Here is a 22,710-nt window from a genome sequence, read left to right as displayed (position 1 = left end):
AAATTATGAGAGCAATATAAATATTTCTAAACAAATTGTGAGAGCAATATAAATATTTCAAAACAAATTATGAGAGCAATATAAATATTTCAAAACAAATTATGAGAGCAATATAAATATTGCAAAACAAATTATGAGAGCAATATAAATATTTCTAAACAAATTGTGAGAGCAATATAAATATTTCAAAACAAATTATGAGAGCAATATAAATATTTCAAAACAAATTATGAGAGCAATATAAATATTGCAAAACAAATTATGAGAGCAATATAAATATTTCTAAACAAATTGTGAGAGCAATATAAATATTTCAAAACAAATTATGAGAGCAATATAAATATTTCAAAACAAATTATGAGAGCAATATAAATATTGCAAAACAAATTATGAGAGCAATATAAATATTTCTAAACAAATTGTGAGAGCAATATAAATATTTCTAAACAAATTATGAGAGCAATATAAATATTTCTAAACAAATTATGAGAGCAATATAAATATTTCTAAACAAATTATGAGAGCAATATAAATATTTCAAAACAAATTATGAGAGCAATATAAATATTGCAAAACAAATTATGAGAGCAATATAAATATTTCAAAACAAATGGTGAGAGCAATATAAATATTTCAAAACAAATTATGAGAGCAATATAAATATTTCTAAACAAATTGTGAGAGCAATATAAATATTTCAAAACAAATTATGAGAGCAATATAAATATTTCAAAACAAATTATGAGAGCAATATAAATATTGCAAAACAAATTATGAGAGCAATATAAATATTTCAAAACAAATGGTGAGAGCAATATAAATATTTCAAAACAAATTATGAGAGCAATATAAATATTGCAAAACAAATTATGAGAGCAATATAAATATTTCAAAACAAATTATGAGAGAAATATAAGTATTTCAAAACAAATTATGAGAGCAATATAAATATTTCAAAACAAATGGTTAGAGCAATATAAATATTTCAAAACAAATGGTGAGAGCAATATAAATATTTCAAAACAAATTATGAGAGCAATATAAATATTTCTAAACAAATTGTGAGAGCAATATAAATATTTCAAAACAAATTATGAGAGCAATATAAATATTTCAAAACAAATTATGAGAGCAATATAAATATTGCAAAACAAATTATGAGAGCAATATAAATATTTCAAAACAAATGGTGAGAGCAATATAAATATTTCAAAACAAATTATGAGAGCAATATAAATATTGCAAAACAAATTATGAGAGCAATATAAATATTTCAAAACAAATTATGAGAGAAATATAAGTATTTCAAAACAAATTATGAGAGCAATATAAATATTTCAAAACAAATGGTTAGAGCAATATAAATATTTCAAAACAAATTATGAGAGCAATATAAATATTGCAAAACAAATTATGAGAGCAATATAAATATTTCTAAACAAATTGTGAGAGCAATATAAATATTTCAAAACAAATGGTGAGAGCAATATAAATAATTCAAAACAAATGGTGAGCAATATAAATAATTCAAAGCAAATGGTGAGAGCAATATAAGTATTTCAAAATGTGCATAACACCAGTTATACCGGGTGTCCCAAAAGTCACTGAAGAGTTTTGAACTTAAATAGATTCTTTACTTTCGATGATATCTTTATGTAATTTCAATACAATCTGACTAAGACATTGGGAAATGTTTTAAAAATGCAAAATTCAAACAATCTTTATTTATGAAAAATAATGTTTTTTAATGTTGACGGTTTTCAGCTTTGCATATTTATGCTCTTTCCAAAACATTATTTATGACAGATTGCAGAATCTCTGGATTTCGATTTAACTCCCTCATTTCGTTCCGCAAGCTGACAAACCTTGAAACATCAAACCTTACAAGAATTGAAGGAAAACATTTTTATTTCATCTCAAATATTAACTCCCTTTAAGGTTTTTAAATTTCCAACCAAAAGGGCTGCTGTCTTGTCCATTTTTTTTTGGCCCGGCCTAATTTTAGGTTATATCAATTTATTTTAGAGGAGGGGGGGGGCTGCTATTGGAGAGTCCTGTCACCACAAGAGAAAGTTTTTTATAAAGGGGGAGAGGGTCAAAAGTGAGAAAAAAAAAATTATGATAAATGAAACTAGGGTGGTCAGGTTAAAAAAAAAAAAATTGAGTTATGTCCCTTTGTGATAAAGGGATGCAACTCTTGTACCCAGAATACTATGCAATTTCAAAACAATGCATTTCGATTTTCTTTTGAATATTTAAAAAAAAACTTTTATGGTATTTTTATGAATACTTAAAGTATAATTCAATTGTATTTATTTCGATTTTATTTTTAATATTTTGACAAAATTGTACTGGGCATAAAAAATATAATTTTCAAGATCTTTCAAGACATTTCCAAGACATTTTCCATATTTTCAAGGATTTCTCAAGGTAATAATAGAAATAAGGCCTTTTCTAGGCAAAATTCAAAGATTTTTAAAGTCTGTGCGAACCCTGTTAAAAACATTAGTACCAGGGGTGCCCAGGTGTATGTAGATGGTGGTAAGGAACCCGCCGCGGGGAGAGGGTATTAGCGGGGTGGGGGGAATCAAAACAACAGTAGGCAGAGGTGTTAAAAAAAAATAAAAGAAAAGAAAAAAGTTGTAGTAGACAAGCAGGCTCGAATTCGTAATGCGAAGGACGAAAAAAAAAAAAAACCTGATGGTGCGACCGGAAGTCACGAACATCAGAATTAATCGTAGTCAATTGAAAAGGGAATGATGACTTGCTAAAATGGCGATGCAAAAATCGACCCCCTCCTTGTACAAAAGGCTGAGTTCAGGACGAAGGAATTGATGTTTTGGGCCAATTTTTCGATATTTGTCGTTTGAAGGATCAAGGTTTAAAACGATACTGGCTTTGTCAGGTTTTGTCGCCTCTATCGAAAGTTTTTGCAAGACATACAAACACACACACACACACACGTTTTGTCATTTATTTAATAGGTTTTTTGAATGCAGCTTGGCATTCTGGTGCCCAATTCCAGCTTTTATTTTAACCAATCTATTGAACTTATAAAGACCTCTGTGTCTGAGTCATTTCCATACCTTGATTATCACCTTCATTAACAATCCCATTGTAGCTTTCTTTTGTGTGCCTTTTTACTAAGCTCATTTCCTATAACTTTGTCCTGCTGATCAGCTTATTTACTCTTTTTTGTTTACTTCCTAACACTTGTGGTTTGGGGAGAGTAGGGGGGGGGAAAGGATGATCGATAATATCACACTTGCATCCAGTGGCTTCACAGTTTATCTGGAGCGATTTTTGTTGATTAACAATCCCATTGCAGCTTTCTTTTGTGTGCCTTGGTGAACACCCCCCCTCCCATTGTCTTTCTACTAAGCTCACTTCCTATAACTTTATCCTGTTGATCAGCTTTTTTTCTCTCTTTTTGTTTCCTTCCTTACACTTTCGGTTCAGGGAGAGGAGGAGGGGGGTCCATTATATTACACTTACATTAAGTGGCAGTTTATCTGGAGCGATTTCCATTAAAAGAAAAAAAGTAATCCTGTAGTTGCGAGTTTGTTTTGAAAGAAAATCCGTTTGCTACAACACTGACCGAGACCCAATGAGTAACACTATGGCAGTACAAAAGATAACTAGCAGAATTATCTCCCTTTTATTAACTGAAGCATGACAGAAAAGCGACACAAATATTTCAAATTTTAGAAAACTACTTATCAAGGCCCAGAAGCCACTCAGGGATAAGGGTTATTGCAAGTACATTACGTTAGTGTGGAGATTTGATCAAGTGTTTACTTAAGGGGGTGGTTCATTAGGAATTTGTTAACGTTAGACTTGTTAACACATCCAAGTTGTAGTCAGGTGGGAAGCAGGCAGACGGAACAGAGTTCCACAGGCGTGCAGTTCTAAGAAAGAAGCTTTGTTCATGGAATCCACGTTTTGATTTAGGCACAGATAAAGAGTGGGGGAAATTTGCGCATTCGTTCTTTTTGCGAACTGTTATCCTCATCTTTATAGTTGTTGTTCCACCAGGTTTTGAACAACTCATCCTTTGGCCTTCTTCAGGTGATTAACTGCAACGGAATACAAATGCTGAGTCATGTAACTGTATCCCCAGGAATTACTGCCTTCCATAATTGTTGTTGTCTCGCCACATTTTGGCCAATTAATCTTCTGACCTGCTTTGGATAGGAATGAAACCACTATGTTCCAACAATGCTCACCTGAAACCGTAGAGACTCAATGCCTCTAACAAATGCGACACAGAGCCTGTTACCATTGTCTGAAGATAGCCGTTTCAATCCTACCTAAAGCAGGCCGGATGTTAAAGATGAAACTCGATAACCATTCGTCATAATTTGCGGATTCGTTCTTCTTGCAAACTGTTATCCTCATCTCCATAGTTGTTATTCCACCAGGTTTTGAACAACTCATCCTTTGGCCTTCTTCAGGATAAGAATACAGAGTCTTGTAACTGTATCCTCAGTATGGTAGTATCGCTTCCTGGGGAGGGTTCCTTGGTTGAGGAACATCCTGGCAATGCAACCAGCTCCCTGGGGGAACAAACGATATCCAAACGATAAGCACAGGGAAACAGCAACACAATGGGTTGATATGTCGTTGGTTATAACTAGCTGGCATGGGTCGCTTCTTGTCTTCATTTCGTCGCTACATGCATTTTTCTATTGTCGGCATTAATAATATGCTGGAATTTAACGCTTATACAAAAATAGCAAACAAATGCATTTTTATAAAAATATAATTTATTTAAGATTTTACAATGAGGAGCATATTTTTATAAAGACCAGTTGAAACCAGACGCACGCTATGTCGTGTCTGCCGACTCCAGAATGCAACCGTCAACTGCTTTACCAATACAATTCTCTTTCAATGAAGAAAGAGAGAGAAAGGCAGTGAAAGAGAGAAATAGAGAGAGAGGATGGAGGGACATTCATACATAACGTTTAAACTTTGTTTTGTTTTTGTATCCATGAGTTCTTTCGGGTTTGACCTTTCAAATTCTAAGGTCTTATATCGTTTTGCCTTGGTTCAATATTATAAACAAACTATCATTCTTGGCTTGAGTCATAGCAGAACATTTTCAAAATCACAAGCACCTGCTTAACATGTCTGCACCTCACAAGTACAGACAAGTTAGGCACAAGATGTAGAAGTCCCCAGCTCCTCCAAAAGAGGAGCTACCTCATTGTGCCACACCAGTAATTACTGCCTTCCATAGTTGTCTCGCCACATTTTGGCCAACTAATCTTCTGGCCTGCTTTGGATAGGAATGAAACTGCTAGAAACTCAGTGCCTCTATCCACTGTGACAGGGGGGCCTATGACCATTGTCTGAAGATAGCGGTTTCAATCCTACCCAAGCAGGCCAGAGGATTAGTTGGTCCAAAACGTGGTGAGACAACAACTATGGAAGGCAGTAATTACTGTGACACGGGGCCTGTCATATTATTTTAAATTTAAGTAAACTAATCAACGCAACGAATGATTTTAAGGAGAGAACTTGAAAACAATTCTTTATGATTTTTGCGAACTGTTAACCTCATCTTCATAGTTATTTCACGACTGTTTTTTTTGTTTGTTTTTTTACACAGGAATCACCACTTATCAAGGCCCAGAGGCCACTCGAGGATAAGGGTTAATGAGTATACATTAGTCAATGTGATTATAGTGTAATAAACATAAGTAGTGGAATTTTTTAAGTTGGATTACTTAGGGGGACGGTTCATTAAGAACTTGTTTACGTTGGACTTGAAGACAATCAGATTGTAGTCAGCTGGAAAGCAGGCCAACAGAAGAGAGTTTCATAGGCGTGCAGTTCTAAGAAAGAAGCTTTGTTCATGGAATCTACATTTAGGTTTAGGCACAGATAAAGAGTGTGGTAAACTATTCATAGTTGTTTTGGCTAGATGAGTGTTTTTTGTGAAAGTCTGGTGGGAGGGGGGGATAGATTGTGAGTTTGTTTTGATTTGAAAGAAAATCCCTTCACTACAACATAGCACAGATGGTTATATATTCAAATACTGAGCCGTGAGTGAAATGACGTCATGGGAAGGAAAAAGAAGACTATAAAAAGAAGAGAGCATGTTCGAGAGAATGAGAGACATGGATGACGTTCGAGAGCATGTTCAAGGAGACAAGCACATGAGAGACGACATAGACGTAATGAGAAGTCACGTGTGGTGGGACAATGAGGAAATAAATGTTGCTGTACAACACAAGAAAAAAAAACGAGTTGAAGTTCTTTCCTATTCTTTGTTTCCTTTGTGACTGAACATACATGTTTGGCAACGTAACACACATATCTACAAGCATATCGGACAAAAATTGTTTTTTAAATCACAAAGCTCCTTACCTGACTGGTCACCGTGATGGTCCATGCATACGAGAATTTCTTCTCCGTTGAAAACACTTTTTCATCACCATTCATCTCGAGTTGGACATCGAGAATATTTTCACTCATCTATCAACAAGAAAAAAAAAAGTTTCTTTCTATGAACAAGATTAAACTTGTGTGCGGTTCACATTTTGTGCATATAACACCAGAAGAAAACCTGATTACAGTCAAGATAATCTCTTTCGGAGTTTCAGTTTCTGCTCCGCAGACGTGACAATGGTGACAAGCAAAATAGGGTCCTTTTAATAATTGACTATCTTCTTCTCAGATAAAATGAAAGACTACCCCCTTCCTTTCCCCATGCTAAGAATGGCTTTCTTGTCCGCTTGAGCATGTTTAACTATGCATCCAAATAGACAGCAGAAACCGGAACTCAAAACGAGCAATCTTGACTATAACTGAAAACGTATAACAATTATGAGTAATATCACTAAATAGTGTTGGTTGGTGATATGAGAAAATATGTTCCGCTTTATTTATAAGAAAAAGACAAACAAACACGCAAAAGGACGGATTAGCGTGAATTTTATAAAAGCCAATCAAAGTAAATGTAGAGACGACGTGCATTCGCAAAGCGTAGATATTATGATCTAGAGAGTATATAAAAAGTTCTTGAAAATAGCAACCCTCTCGAGAACCCCCTTTAAAAAAAAAAGAAAAAGAAAAAAAAAGCCTTTCTTGGACATACAAAAACGCACGTGGTCATTTTGCTTTTTATATATATAGAAGACTAGCGAGGGATACCCGGCGTTGCCCGGGTGTTTGTAGGTGTGTGTGGTTTTAGGTAAATCAAAACTCCGGCGGGTTAAAATAAAAAAAAATGTTTTGGTAGGTAAGTATGAGGATCGAACCCGAATCCTTGAGGCAAAGTTGTAAATTAAAGTGTGAAAAAAAAAGAGTGCGACGGTTTTAACCATTGGGCCACGGCGAGATGCTAACGGAAACACGTTTGAATTTCTTTAACTTTACTTAGATTTTGCAGGTGCACATTTTAATGACTTAATGAGATAAAGTTTGACTGCGGGATAATATTTCATTTACTGCGGGAATGCTTTTTTTTATTTTTATTTTCCCAAGACGTTGGGGGTAGGGGGAAACAGCTCCCCTTGTCCAAATTGAATAGCAATTGTCTGATATAAGGAAATAATATTTCCACATTAATCAAAGCTGATTGCTTTCGGACATTTCCGGCGATCGAGACCGGAAAAATACCTAGAAAATTAGTGTCGCTTTTATTATAGGAAAAGGCCTAACGAGTGACAAATGTTGACTATTTATCTTCCCGAAGTCAAGCAAATTAAATAGACAGGCGAGCTCCGTTGTTAACTCTGAGATATTATGATTTATATGTGATATAAAAAGTTTTAAAAAGTTGTGAACCGACTTACCGCTTCTCTGAAAAAAGCCTTTTGTAGACATACAGAAAAAGCGAACACACATACACACATACATACATTTTCGCTTTTATATTTATAGATGATAGCACAAAAAATGTTAAAACTAAAATAATTTTTTGAAATAAATTATATCCATATGATTTCGTATTTCGTTTCCTGTTTAGTGACTTCCGTTCTATATTTTAGGTAAACCGAGTTCACTTCTGGCGTTTTAACTTTGTGTACTGAAATTTTTGAGTTAACCCCAAGGAAAATATAACAGAATACAAATTGATAGTTTATCAACCGTTTTCTTGTGATCACATCACTTAATATGGTTTGTGGGTGATATGAGAAAATACGACTGTGTAGACATTTAAAAAGTTTTCTCATTATAAACATTATTACATGAGGTGTCATTTAGAGTAAAAATTTAATTTATTTTACCTGTCTGAGCTAGAGAAATCCACGATTAAAACGTGGAAACATTGAATGAGTAAAAAATCAAGATGGCTGCCACTAGAAATGGCAACCTTGACCTTGCGATCAATAAAATAAAAAATAATTTAAACAACTTTTATTTTTAAGTAAAACTTTAGTTTTGATTAAAAATGAAAAATAATTTATGGAGAATTTATTTGTGCAACTCTCTCTCTCTCTCTCTCTCTCTCTCTCTCTCTCTCTCTCTCTCTCTCTCCACATAATTTCATAAAGATACAAACTAAACAGATTCACCTAAGTCTCGTTGGTTTTTGCTCTACGAAATTTCAGGTGGCAGCCATCTTGAATTTTATTCATCCAATGTTTCCACATTTTAACTGTGCATTTCTCGAGTTTCAATGGATAAAATATCTTTTTACTCGAAATGACTCCTCATGTAATAATGTTTAAAGATAAGAAACATTTTTAATGTCTACACACACTTACTTTCTTATATCACCCGCAAACCATATTTAGCGACTTTACCCAATTATGCATAACTCAACTCTGAAGCAAACATATTCAACAACAAATTTCAATGATATTAAGCTAATAATATCAGGTTGATAAAAAAGTTCTTGCGGTTTTTAACTTTAAATCCAGATGAACATATCTTGGCTCAAACAAAAATTTATTGATCAAAATAAGAACCATCAGAATCAACATATTTTTGCCAATGCAAAACAAGTGCATGTTGAAAATGAGTGGAAGTCATTTAATAAAAATGTGGGGACACATACCTCATCACCGGAGCCTGCGACATCCAGAAAGGTTTTAAAAATTACTATGAACACATTTTGTTTGACGAAATACTAAGACGCACACAATGTGTGTGTATTTTATTTACAACATGGAGAACCGAAGAGTTACCATAAAAGGGGAGAGAATCCCCACAGTAAAAGGGTTTTGGAAAGGGGCAGATAACCCTATAGCAATTGAATATATATCAACAGTGCATTTATGTCAGTCATGTAAAAATCTTGTGTTCTGGTAGCGATGAAATCACTGAAGGGATTTTTGATATTGCGCAGTTTTTGTAAGCGTTTCTCACGCAGAAAGTTGTTGAGATGCTTGAAAAAGTAGTAGTCGGTAAGTGAGAGGCCTGGAGAGTATGGCGAATGAGGCAGAGTTTCGTAGCCCAATTTGATCAAGTTCTGCAGGGTTGACTTTTTGGAAGAGAATTGGGCTTTTTCTGTTGACTAATGCTGGGTGTTGTTGTTGAAGTTTCTGATGCATTTCATCCATTTGTTGACAGTATTTCTCCGCTGTAATGGTTTCGTCTGCATTCACAAAACTAATGGATGAGACCGTTCGCAGATCACTAAACAGTCAGCATCACCTTCTTTTGGTGCAACTCTGGCTTCAGAAAATTTCATGGAGTTTCGTCGGCTTCTAACCACGGAGTTGAGCATCTTTGGTTGTTGTAAAGAACCCACTTTTCATCGCAAGTCACAACCCGATCTTGTTGCGTAAAAAAAGGGAAGATGACACTTGCGTTTCTTTTCGTTGTCATTCAGTTTGTGAAGCACCCATTTATCAAATTTTCTTGTCTTTCCAATAGTTGGAAATTGTCGTATACATTTTGTCTAATTCAGAAGCAACTTCTCAAACAGTTCTGTATGAATTGGTCTCGACTAAGGCTCTTAACTGATCATTGTCACCATCCGATAGCCGACCACTATGCTCATCATCTTCAAGACTCATCGCCATCATGAAATTTCTTAAACCACCATTGTGCAGTAGTCGTTTCTGGACCAAACACTTCATTTCAGCAGTTTTTCAACTTTGGTAAAGAACCCACTTTTCATCTTTTTTGCATCTTTTTTCAACTTTGCATCTTTTTTGCATCTTTTTTCAACTTTGCATCTTTGGTAAAGAACCCACTTTGCATCTTTTTGGTAAAGAACCCACTTTTCATCACAAGTCACAACCTGGTCGAGAAACATTCTTGATGCGTAAAAGAAAGGAAGATGACACTTCATGAAGGTGTTTCTTTTGGTTTTTATTCAATTCGTAAGGCATCCATCCATCAAGTTTTTTTTGTCTTTCCAATCTCTCTCAAGTAGTTAGAAATCATCGTATACATTACGTCTAATTCAGAAGCAAATTCTCATACAGTTGTGTGTGAATTGGCTTCAACTAAGGTTCTTAATTGATCATTGTCAACATCCGATGGCCGACCACTATACTCATCTTCAAGACTCATCGCCACCATGAAATTTCTTAAACTACCATTGAGCTGTGCGTTCAGTAGTGGTTCCTGGACCAAACGCTTCATTTCAGCAGCTTTTTGACCTAGCGTGAATCATTTTTTCCTTCTTGTATTCATCATCCGGAAAAGAAGACAGTTGTTTTAAAACGATTGTAATTTAACCAATTAGCTACCGCGAAAACGCTCTTAAAAATTACATACAAAGTAAAGATATTAAAATGAAAACTTATTTGAAAATATATCATTTGAAATGAAAATTAAAAAATCCACATGAACTTTCTCATCAACAATATAAACACTTTTTGTTTCTTACAATATAAAACAATTTTACATAACATGGTTTTCTTGTCACATAAAAATAGTTTTGCCATAAAGTTTTTCTTACCATATTAAAAAAGTTTTTCATACCACATTAAAAAAGTTTTTCTTACATTAAAAAACAAGTTTTTCTTACCATATTAAAAAACAGTTTTCTTACCATATTAAAAAACAGTTTTTCTTACCATATTAAAAAACAGTTTTTCTTACTACATTAAAAAACAGTTTTTCTTACATTAAAAAACAAGTTTTTCTTACCATATTAAAAACACTTTTTCTTGCCATATTAAAAAACAGTTTTTCTTACCATATTAAAAAACAGTTTTTCTTACCACATTAAAAAACAAGTTTTTCTTACCATATAAAAAACAAGCTTTTCCTACCATATTAAAAAAAGTTTTTCTTACCACATTAAAAACAGTTTTTCTTACCATATTAAAAAACAAGTTTTTCCTACCATATTAAAAAAACAGTTTTTATTACCACAGTAAAAAAATTTTTTCTTACCATATTAAAAAAACAGTTTTTCTTACCATATTAAAAACAGTTTTTCTAACCATATTAAAAAACAAGTTTTTCTAACCATATTAAAAAACAGTTTTTCTGACCATACTAAAAAACAGTTTTTCTTACCATATTAAAAAACAGTTTTTTTTACCATATTAAAAAACAGTTTTCTTACCATATTAAAAAACAAGTTTTTTTACCATATTAAGAAAGTTTTTCTTACCATATTAAAAAAACAGTTTTTCTTAACATATTAAAAAAAACAGTTTTTCTTACCATATTAAAAAAACAGTTTTTCTTACCATATTAAAAAAACAGTTTTTCTTACCACATAAAAAGGTTCCCGAGAATTGAGACAAATTTCTTGCAGCTGAACGATGTACGACATGATATGTGGTTTTTTGGCAAGATCCATTTTCAAAGCACGCCACTCAAACCGTTTCTTCCATTCTTCGAATTCGTTAATCCCATGAGCATATGGACACAAATTATGCATATCCAGGCTGCTTGAATAAAGACATTGCTGCCTCTCATGTCTTTAAAAAAATATAAAAATGGAAAAAAATTATATAACAAAAGTCAAATTCAATTTTGAGATTGTAAAATGAAATTCATTAGACTACTGATCTATAGTTGTGCGTGTGTGTGTGTGTGTGTTTTCATGCCCAGCTAAAACTTTAAAAATCTAAAACAAACACCATCATCATCTATATCAGTTTAATAGTTCCGTTTTCTAGATATGTATCGTATACAAATTGCATCGTGCATGACTTATTGCCAACTGTTGTTTCTGGTAAACATGTTCCCAAAACTTGCTGCTGCATTCAATATTCAACTTTTTACATATTGTCCAGTGCAGATATTTACACCCTCCATTGTGTCACATTTTAAAATGGGAAGTCATGTGTGTGTGTGTGTGTGTGTGTGTGTGTGTGTGTGTGTGTGTGTGTGTGTGTTGTGGTGGCACCCACTCATTTACATATGTGGATAATATTACACATAAATAGCAAGACTCAGTTAGTCTGAGTGTGTGTTAACCAGAAGCCACCGAAGGCCGAGCTGAGAGCAGATATGCTCTCCAGCCAAGGCTCTCTTACTTGACAACCATTATGTAAATATACTGTAAATATACTTTTCCTAATACACTTCTTGTTGATCTATCTTGTTTGTTGAGTCTTCATTTGTATTGCCTTATACGTTATTTGGTTCAACCTGCAAACATAATAGTTGGCGACGAAGATGAATGTCAAACATAACAGTGTGTGTGTGTGTGTGTGTGTGTTTTCATGTCCAGCTAAAACTTTAAAAACAAACACAATATTTATAGCTGCCTCGGATGTACAATATCTAAAACTAGCAAAGACACCCGCGATTTACACGGGACTTCACTGTATGATCAGGCACCTGCTTTGCGAGCACTCTTGCCGTAAGTGGATGTCGTAAAGGCCACACCAAATATGACCTTAGCCTTTGACCTTGAAAAATGGTAGGCACCATCTCTAGGTCAGAGACCATCATCATGCTAGGTTTGGGCATGATCGGCCCAGTGGTGCGGGCTGTAGGAGAGTATATATACATAGGCAATGGGCTTGACCTTTGACCTTGAAAAATGGTGTGCACCATCCCTAGGTGGAAGATCATCATCGTGCCCGTTTTGGTCATGATTGGTCCAGTGTGTGGGCTGTAGGAAAATTGTACACACAGACACACACACAAACGTTATTTCTTTATATATATACATATAGTAAAAAAAAAAATTTTATAGGGATAGAAAATGGCAAATATTTTGTTACAGTTTGGTTAAATTTCATCACTTTTCTTTTCTCTTCTAAGCATTGAAAATTAATAAAATATGATAATTTTGAATGCTTTTCTAATAATAGTTACAATTAGCTTAGTTAGTAAAATGGAAATTTATGATCGTTTTAAATTGGTGGGAAATTACAAAATTTGCTGTTTTGTGTGCTACTGGTCACTTTGAAGCCACAAGCAAGATGGGTTCTTTTATTAAAATCACTCTGACCCCCCCCCCCCAAATACGGGCAAATTAAGAAATATATTCATATAAATATGATATAAAGAAACTATTTGTGAGCTATTAGTGCAAAAGCAAAATTTCATAGCACCTAACTGAAAATGCTGACTTTGAACAAGTGAAAAATTTATCTTGCAATAAATGCAAATCAATCATAATCCAAACGGGGGATGATTAGGTCATGTCAGCCTAAACATTAGGCAATATACCATTATTTCTCTAAAATACATACAAAAATGACACGAAAATTAAACTTTGACCGTTCATATAAGATTCAATTCAACAGTTAACGCACTGAATCTTCTTACTATGATTAATAATAAGATTAAACTTTATCTTAATTTTTAAGAGTAAATCAATTAAATTGCGATTTAAACCATATAGAAACAAACAATTTGATTACAGGCCAAAAATATCAGTCACAAATATTTTAGACTTTTTATGAAGGAATAATACAAAAAAAAAAAAGGAGCTTATGTGCTTATTCCTGGAACTTCCTTATGTAGTATACTCTTCTTCAATAATGACTATTTTAATAATAAACTCAAGAACAATGTACTCGCTAATGGCACTTTTTTAAGCAATTCACTATGTAACAGTAGCAGGGAGACCCGGCGTTACACAGAATTGAATGATCAACAAATGTTTCATACTCCCATATTTTATTCGTCATCGAAATCGGTGAAATCGCACATTTTTCAATCAAATCAATTGCCTGTTTTAGCTGATGTTAAGCTGTATAAGGTGTTAACTTTGGTCAAAATCGCCTGTTCGTTCATTTATTGGATTATTTCGATTATCAATACTTATCAAAGACATTCCGATACAAAACCTATCTAAGAACACTCCCAGGCACATAAAGTACATATGTGTAAAATTTCATAAAGATCGGCCTAGCTGTTTTCAGGTCCATCAGGACTGAACTCACAGACCCACAGTCAAAGTCGATTATGACTGGTCAAAATCTGTTGGAAATTGTAGAGAATAGGAACGACCATTAAGACGGGACACACAAAAGAGTGACACCGTCGTCTGATGAGTAGTATAAATAGAGCACGCACGCACGCACCGATAGAAAAACTACGACTACGACGATAGTCAACTCGGAAACTTTACATGGCGCTACGAACAGGATTTATTTTTCAACATAATTTCTTTTGCATGATTTTTGGAGTATAATGGCGTCAGGACAACACGAGGACGGCCAATACATGCAGTTGATTCAACAACTAATAAATCTGCAAAGAGAAAACAATGAGCTTCGCGGAGGGAGTGCCTCGAGTCGGTCTAACACCAAGAAACCAGACCGGCCACGTATCGAACATGGATTCACCGACGCGGACTGGGCGCTTTTCATCGACTCATGGGCCCGATACAAACAAATGTGCGGCCTTACCGACCCCGTGGAAATCCGCAATGAACTAAGGACAGCCTGCTCAAATGAGGTAAATAGACTTTTATTTGACTTAGTTGGGCCTGGAACCCTCAATTCTGTCACAGAGGAACAACTCTTAAGGCATATACAGTTCATTGCGGTGAAAGGTCTACACCCGGAGGTGCATAGACATAAATTTCATAACATCAGACAACAGACGGGGGAGGGACCCACACAATTCTTGGCAAAGCTTCGGTCCCAGGCACGGTTTTGCAATTTCACGGTTCTGTGCCCCAACGAGAACTGCCGGCAAGCCGTAAACTATTCGGAGGACATGGTAGCTGGCCAACTCGTAGCTGGTCTGGCAAATGCGGAGTCCCAGTGTAAATTGCTGGCCGAAGCAAATATTCTAACCACTGTGGAGCAGAAGCTTCACAGGCTGGTTAGTTTAGAAACTACAGAGACGTCTGCTCCTCAGTTGCAACGAGGCTCAGAGGGACACTCAACTTTTGGCCTACTAACAACCAAAAAAAAACCAGCTCGGAAGGAGCAGCCGCTCAAAAACCCTCAGAATAGTCCTTGTGAAGGGTGTGGGAGGACCTCACACCCCAGTGGGTTAAAAAGGCGGAAGAACTGCCCGGCGAGGGGGCTGAAATGTTTTAATTGTGGCGTCACAGGCCACTTACAAAGAGTGTGCCGGAAACAGGAGAGGTCGACGGCGGAGTCAACAAACGATGCCACACGTCAATCGAGTATTTTCGGCAGCAGAATGGAGGGGGCACCGGCATGTTACAATCAAAAAGGTAGAATAGCAGCAGTGCCACACCTTGCATGGAGCAGTGGTGGGTTCAGGAGAAGTCCCCCTGAGCCACCACCCTCATTAATGGTCGATGTGTCCCTGATACCAGAGTCCCAGGCTAAATTCGGGTGCGCTTTGGATAAGGGAGTAAGCCGTCAGAAAACACCGCATCCAGGCCATTGCAGATACCGGTGCCCAGACGTGTTCGAGTGGCCCAGAAATATTGAAAATATTAGGGTGCACCAGCAGGATCTTGATACCTACCACCCACAGGATACGAGGAATCACAGACGAACCCCTAGATATCAAGGGGGTGGTCCTGACTCAGATTAAGCTCGGTCAGAAGGAAACGCGACAAGTGGTCTACGTTTCAGAAAACACGTCAGGATTCTACTTGTCAGAATCGGCCCTCAAGGGACCTAGGAGTAATCAATCGCGACTTCCCGCATCGAGTATCAAAGGCCGATTTATCGGCTTCAGAAAGTGGGACAGCACCGTGTGGATGTCCGAAAAGAGAATCCGTCCCGGATAAGCCAGCGAGGATCCCGTTTACCCCCACTGAAGATAATAGGGAACGGTTAGAGAAGTGGTTACGTGAACACTTTAAGTCCAGCGCATTCAACACCTGCCCCCATCAACCGTTACAAGTCATGGTAGGGAGGCCGCTGGATATAACTTTTACCCCGGGGGCGAAACCATCGGCCATACACACACCCATTCCAGTCCCTCATCACTGGAAGAAAAGGGTAAAGGATGATTTGGATCGAGATGTTGCGTTGGGTATTATCAAACCGGTACCAGCAGGCACACCTACGATCTGGTGTTCGAGGATGGTAGTCGCTCCAAAGAAAGACGGGTCACCAAGAAGGACGGTAGACCTACAAAAATTGAATGCAGCAACGATGAGAGAGACTCATCACACACCGTCCCCTTTTAATCAGGTGTCCGTGGTGCCTGCCTAAACCAAAAAGACTGTCTTGGACGCATGGAATGGGTACCATAGTCTGCCACTCTCCCCAAAAGCCCGGGACGCGACCACGTTCATAACGGAATGGGGCCGTTATCGGTATCTCAGGGCTCCCCAGGGTTTTCACGCATCCGGGGACGGGTACACGCGCCGGTTCGATGACATCACAGTTGACATGCCTCGAAAGACCCGGTGCATAGACGACACACTCCTATGGGACAGGTCCTTAGAATTGGCTTTCTGGCATACTGTGGACTATATTACCCATTGTGGTAAAAGTGGGATAGTCTTTAACCCTGACAAATTTCAATTTGCTGACGATGAAGTTGAATTTGCCGGCTTTGTGATAACCTCGGACTAAAAAAATGACGGAGGCTATTCTCAATTTCCCGACCCCAACGAGCATTACTGGTATCAGGTCCTGGTTTGGTTTAGTTAACCAGGTGTCGTATACATTTGCACAGGCCGATATAATGGCCCCTTTTCGAGAGTTGCTGCGGACAAAGAACCGTAAATTTTACTGGGACGACACATTGAATAGACTTTTCGAAGAGTCGAAGAGGAATATCGTTCAGAAAATCGAAGAAGGGGTGAAAACCTTCGATATGAACAGAGCGACCTGCCTTTCAACCGACTTCAGTAAGGTTGGCATTGGGTATTTTCTGTTCCAGAAGCATTGCCAATGCCCAACGGAATTAGGTCCCAACTGTGGTAAGGACCACTGGAAGATGATTTTGGCTGGGTCTCGCTTCACGAAAGATGCAGAATCTCGTTATTCCCCTATAGAGGGGGAGGCTCTAGCGCTGATTTATGGCTTGGAGTCTTGTAGGATGTTCATCCTGGGATCCCCAGACCTATTGGTCACCGTGGACCACCAGCCCCTAGTGAAAATTTTCTCGTATCAGATCCTGGAGAATATAAAAAATCCCCGCCTGTTCTCATTCAAGGAGCGGTCGTTGATGTACAGGTTCCAGATTAAGCATGTTCCCGGGAAACTCAATGCAGCACCGGACTGCACATCCCGATACCCGGCGCCGTCAAGACACAGCAGACTAAAGGGCACTGACACTTCCCAGCAAATCGAGGGGAGTATACAAGCATCCATCATAGCTGCATACGCACATGACCCCAAGTTCCGAGCGATCACCTGGGATAGGATAGTCGCAGCTGCAGCCACCGATGAGGAGTGCCGAACGTTGGCGTCATACATTCAAGACGGGTTCCCAAGGTCACGCCACGAACTACCACCAGAAATCCGGCAATTCTGGCCGATGGCAGACCAACTATATTGTCTGGAAGGGATACCCATAAAAGGGGACAAAATTTTGATACCAAAACGGCTTAGAGCCGAGGTGTAAGAGGCATTACACTCCGCCCATCATGGGCGAATGGTATGTTGGCTAACGCCAGACAGCGATTATTTTGGCCTGGTTTAGACGCCAGCATCCGACAAACAAGAGCGCAATGTCGGAGTTGCAATTCGATCGCCCCATCCCAGCCTAGGGAACCATTAATGCCACCCATAAACCCGGAATTCCCATTTCAAAAGACAGTCACTGACTTGCTAGATATGCACGGGAAAAGTTACATGGTATATGCGGACCGATATACCGGTTGGATTGAGGTCACACCACTACCATCAGGAAGGGCTGCAGTGGTGTGTAACGCCCTGAGGGTTTGGTTTTGCACGTATGGTGCGCCGGAGGAAATATCATCCGATGGAGGGCCACCATTCGATTCACTAGAATACAAATCGTTCCTAGAAGACTGGGGCGTAAAAAGGCGCATATCATCTGCACATTACCCCCAGAGTAATGGCCGAGCTGAACTGGCCGTAAAAACGGGCAAAAGAATGCTGATGGACTGCGTTGATGGCTACGGACACCTACATCATGATCGGGCAGCACGGGCGATGATGACTCATAGGAATACGCCCAGTCAGGACCTTGGATTGTCGCCGGCGGAAATGCTATATGGTCGAACAGTAAGGGGCCATCTCCCCGCACTTCGCAAAAAATACTGCATCCACAAGCGTTGGACGGAGACCAGAGATTTGAGAGAGAGGGCGATGGCGAAAAGGCACGTACTTAACAAAGAACAGTACGACATACACAGCTGCCCCCTCCAACAGCTCCGAGTCGGCGAGTGTGTGCAGGTGCAGAATCAGAGGGACCAAATCCACGACGATGGGCGAAAACTGGGAGAGTCGTCGAGACAATGGGTAACAGGCAGTACAGGATACGGTTGGATGGTAGCGGCAGGATCACATTACGCAATCGGCGTTTCCTCAGGAAAATCAAACCGGTCATGGATACGCCGGAGTATCCACCCACTCAACAACCCCATCAACCACCTCCCCAAACACCAAGAAGGGAGGACAGCAAACCACCGTGCAACATGCATGAGATGATGGAGGTGGAAGAAGCTGATTGTGACACATCAGAAACAGATATGGAGGTGGACCAAGATCCGATCAACCACAAGCCAATGCAGACGAGTCCGGTCCCACGCCACAGCATGAGGGTGACACGAGCACCAAGGCCACTTTCCCCTCAAATGCAAGGACCAACTCACTACTACACGGAATTCTCCAGTCACATGACCACAAAACGACGGTAGTGTGGTCACATGGTGGGGGGAGGGCATGTAGAGAATAGGAACGACCATTAAGACGGGACACACAAAAGAGTGACACCGTCGTCTGATGAGTAGTATAAATAGAGCACGCACGCACGCACCGGTAGAAAAACTACGACTACGACGATAGTCGACTCGGAAACTTTACAGAAATTAGAAAATTTGCTGCCGTGTGACAGAAGTAAAATTTCATAGTGTATAACTAGAAATTCAAACTCTTAATGAATTAAATTTTGTTCATATAAAATCCATTTCAGCAGCTAACACATTGAATCTTCTTAATATGACTCATAGCATGATAGAGATCAAGTTAGTAATTTTATATTTTTATAGCAAATCTATATATCTTTAAAAGTGAAAATGTCTGTATGTGTGTATGTCTGTGTACATTTCCCTACCAAATTACTGTGTCAATTTTCGGTCTAGAGACTCGAGATTTGACATAAAGACTATTGAGATTTGGGAAACATCTTTTCAATCGGTTTTCGACCATAAATTTGGCTGACAAGGGGTCAAATTCAATGATTTGGCCTTTGAAGACTCTACCAAACTCCTTCGCCAATTTTGGGTCTAAACACTTGAAATCTTAAATGTAGGTTACTTGGACATGGATCAAACTTTATAATTTGATTTGAGCCCCACCCCCACCCCCCAAAAAATGGTTAAGGGGTCAAAATTGGAATCAAAGTAAAAAAAAAAAAAAAAAAAAAACCTGACCTCTGCAGTTTCTACGAAATTACTCAGACAAATTTTGGTCTAAACATTTGAAATGTTTGTATTCACACGTAGGGCAAGTTATGAACAGTACATAGGGCTCGAGCAAAGCCAGGCTGAACTGTTAGTAAATAATAAAAAAATAACTCAGTTCTGGGCGATGCAAAAACAGATAACTTGATAATAGGCCAAAATGTTTCAGTCACTAATATTTTCCACTTTTTATGAAGGAATAAAAAAAAAAAAAAAAAAACTCTAAAAAATGTTCACTACTGGAAATTCCTTATGCAGTATACTCTTCTCTAATAATGCCTGTATCTGTAAGGTAGGCCAACTTTACAATTTTCTCTTCCCGTCTGCCTCCACTTTATCATATTTGGGTCAATGTCCGTTTTACATGTAGGCATGTGTTGGACAAGTTTTAAAAACTGCCAAACGTACCTACCTCCGCCCAGGTATTTATTTATCCCTCTTTCTCTTTCTTAGAACGAAAGATGATTATCACAAAGACAGTAGATGACTATTGACTTTAGTCTCAAAAAGACTGAGGCTATAAGTAGGAGGAAAACAGTCAGCAGGAACAGAGTTCCAGAAATTTCCACACGTTGATGACCAAGAAATTAAATAGATTATCATGACGAATCTTATTTTATTATTAGAATCATTTGAGATGAGTAATTTATATATCTATTTATTTATCTGCGGACTGTTATCCTCATCTTTGTAGTTCTTGTTGCTTCATGACGTTTCGGCCAACTATTCCTCTGGCCTTCGTCAGGTGGTTAACCGCAATGGGATAGGAATGCCAAGTTTCTCAACTGGTTATTTATTTGTTTCCCACGAAACAAAATGTGACACAAGATCAGTTTAATGTGGGAGATAACCAGCTCCCCTCAAAAGGGGCATTCTGCAAAAGTAAAATTGCCTTAGTATAGAAGGGTTTCCCCCTCCATTGACTAAGGACAATTAATTTGAGTGCGGCATCTGAGCAGACACCACACTTCAGCCACCAGTCCAGTATGAGTACCGGATATATTGTGAGACAACAACAACTATGGAAGGCAGTGATTACTAGGGATACAGTTGTGACTTGGCATTCCTACCCCATCGTGGTTAATCACCTGACGAAGGCCAGAAAAATAGTTGGTCGAAACGTTATGAAACAACAATTATGAAGGGTGAGGATAATAGTCCACAAAAATCTTCTGACTAACTTTGGCTAGGATTGAAACTGCTATCTTCAGACAATGCCCAACTGAAACCACAGAAACCCAACATCACAGGCCCCGCAGTTGATAGAGACGGTGAGTCTCTGCGAGTCTCTGCAGTTCCAGGTAAGCATTGTCTGAATATAGCAGTTTAAATCCTATGCAAGCAGGTCAGAAGATTAGTTGACAACGTGGTGAGACAACAACTATGGAAGGCAGTAATTACTAGGGATACAGTTGTGACTTGGCATTCATATCCCATCGCGGTTAACTACCTAACAAAGGGCAGAGGATGAGTTGAAACATCAAGAAACAACAACTATGAAGATGAGGATAATAGTCCACAAATAAAGAAATAAAAAAAACGAATCTTGTTTTTATTTTGTTTTGATATTTCTTAGATGTTCTTATTTATCGGGAGCTTAAAACTTTCAAAGTATATTTTACATTTCTGTAAAACTGTTGCTATATAAATATATTTTGTTTAACGTTTTCTCATCTCATTCCCCAAATCCTGTTGTTGAGTTAGCACTTATTAACTGGTGACCCATTCTTGGTTTTATTCATCTTTTCATTCACTGATTTAACTACTTACTTATTAATTGTTAGCAATTTGCTCATTTGCATACATGCTTTACTGGCTGCTGTTCCAAATATTTTCTCACACGTGCCCATAAGCGCTCTATTACATAAAGCTCTCTAGTGAATACATGCCACTCAGAAGGTAAACTCTAACACGCACACATACGACGGAACTTTGAAATGAACTTTGTATATTTCCTATTCAAGAACTTTAAAACTTCAACAAATTTTGGTCTTTCAAAGTATATTTTACATTTTTGTAAAATTGTTGAAATCTAAATATATGTTTGTTTGTTAATTCATGTTTTCTCATTTTGACAAATTATATGAGGGCTCAGGCATAAAATGTTTCAACTTTCCATGAAGGTTCAGTCGACATACAATGTTTCAAAAAATTGCATGGGGTTCAATAGGATAGGCGTATAAAATTTTGGCAAATTGCAAGGGGTTCAATAGATGTACAAAGTTTTGACAAATTGCATGTGATTCAATAGACATACAATGTTTCGACAAATTGCAAGAGGTTCAATAGATGTACAATGTTTCGACAAATTGCATGGAGTTCAGTAATGTTAATAAAAATTTTGGGGGGAGACAGTGCGGGCTGTTACGTGGGGGTTTTATTTTTGAAGGTACCAAATATGCGAGCATATGTTACATGAGTTCTTATTTATAAAGAGACAGGGTACATACTACTACAAGAGCACCCAGCCTGTAATTCAACTAGAAGGAGATTTATGAATATCTTGATAGATAGACCGAGAGTTTGACATTTATACTTTTGACAGTTCTGTGAACGGGAGTGTTTCTATAACATTTATACTTTGACACTTATACTTTCTAACACATTTTTTTAGATGATGATTTTATCAAGGTTCTTACAACATAAATGGACAATACCTTTTCTGTTGAATAACAACACAACGACGCAGATACAAAACCACATGATGACGTCCTTTATTTCATGACCGATCCTGATTTCGCTTGAGGAATTCAAAGTTTCTTTACATGGCTTTTCTTCTCTAACCTTCGCTTCCAAGGTTTGGTGTCAGCAGGTGTCTCTGACCTCTCTCTCGCGGCTCT

General features: G+C 37.6%; 1 protein-coding gene across 6 annotated transcripts in view; it reads right to left on the bottom strand.

Moving 5' to 3' along the window:
- The window catches only part of LOC145266358 (uncharacterized), a 165,834-nt gene that overhangs the window by 44,210 nt on the left and 98,914 nt on the right, over positions 1-22,710 (bottom strand). For all 6 annotated transcript variants that reach the window (XM_080121976.1, XM_080121978.1, XM_080121979.1 and 3 more), the window contains 2 exons: positions 11,639-11,846; positions 6,376-6,483 (listed from right to left, as the gene is read on the bottom strand). In XM_080121976.1, coding sequence (XP_079978102.1) covers positions 6,376-6,483; positions 11,639-11,846 — 316 coding nt within the window. The remainder of the gene's footprint in view (positions 1-6,375; positions 6,484-11,638; positions 11,847-22,710) is intronic.

The sequence above is a fragment of the Euprymna scolopes genome, chromosome 41 (genome assembly GCF_053919585.1).
Source record: "Euprymna scolopes isolate OS-2025 chromosome 41, ASM5391958v1, whole genome shotgun sequence".
NCBI classification, from domain to species: Eukaryota; Metazoa; Mollusca; class Cephalopoda; order Sepiida; family Sepiolidae; genus Euprymna; species Euprymna scolopes.
This window is presented reverse-complemented; position numbering and strand designations above follow the sequence as displayed.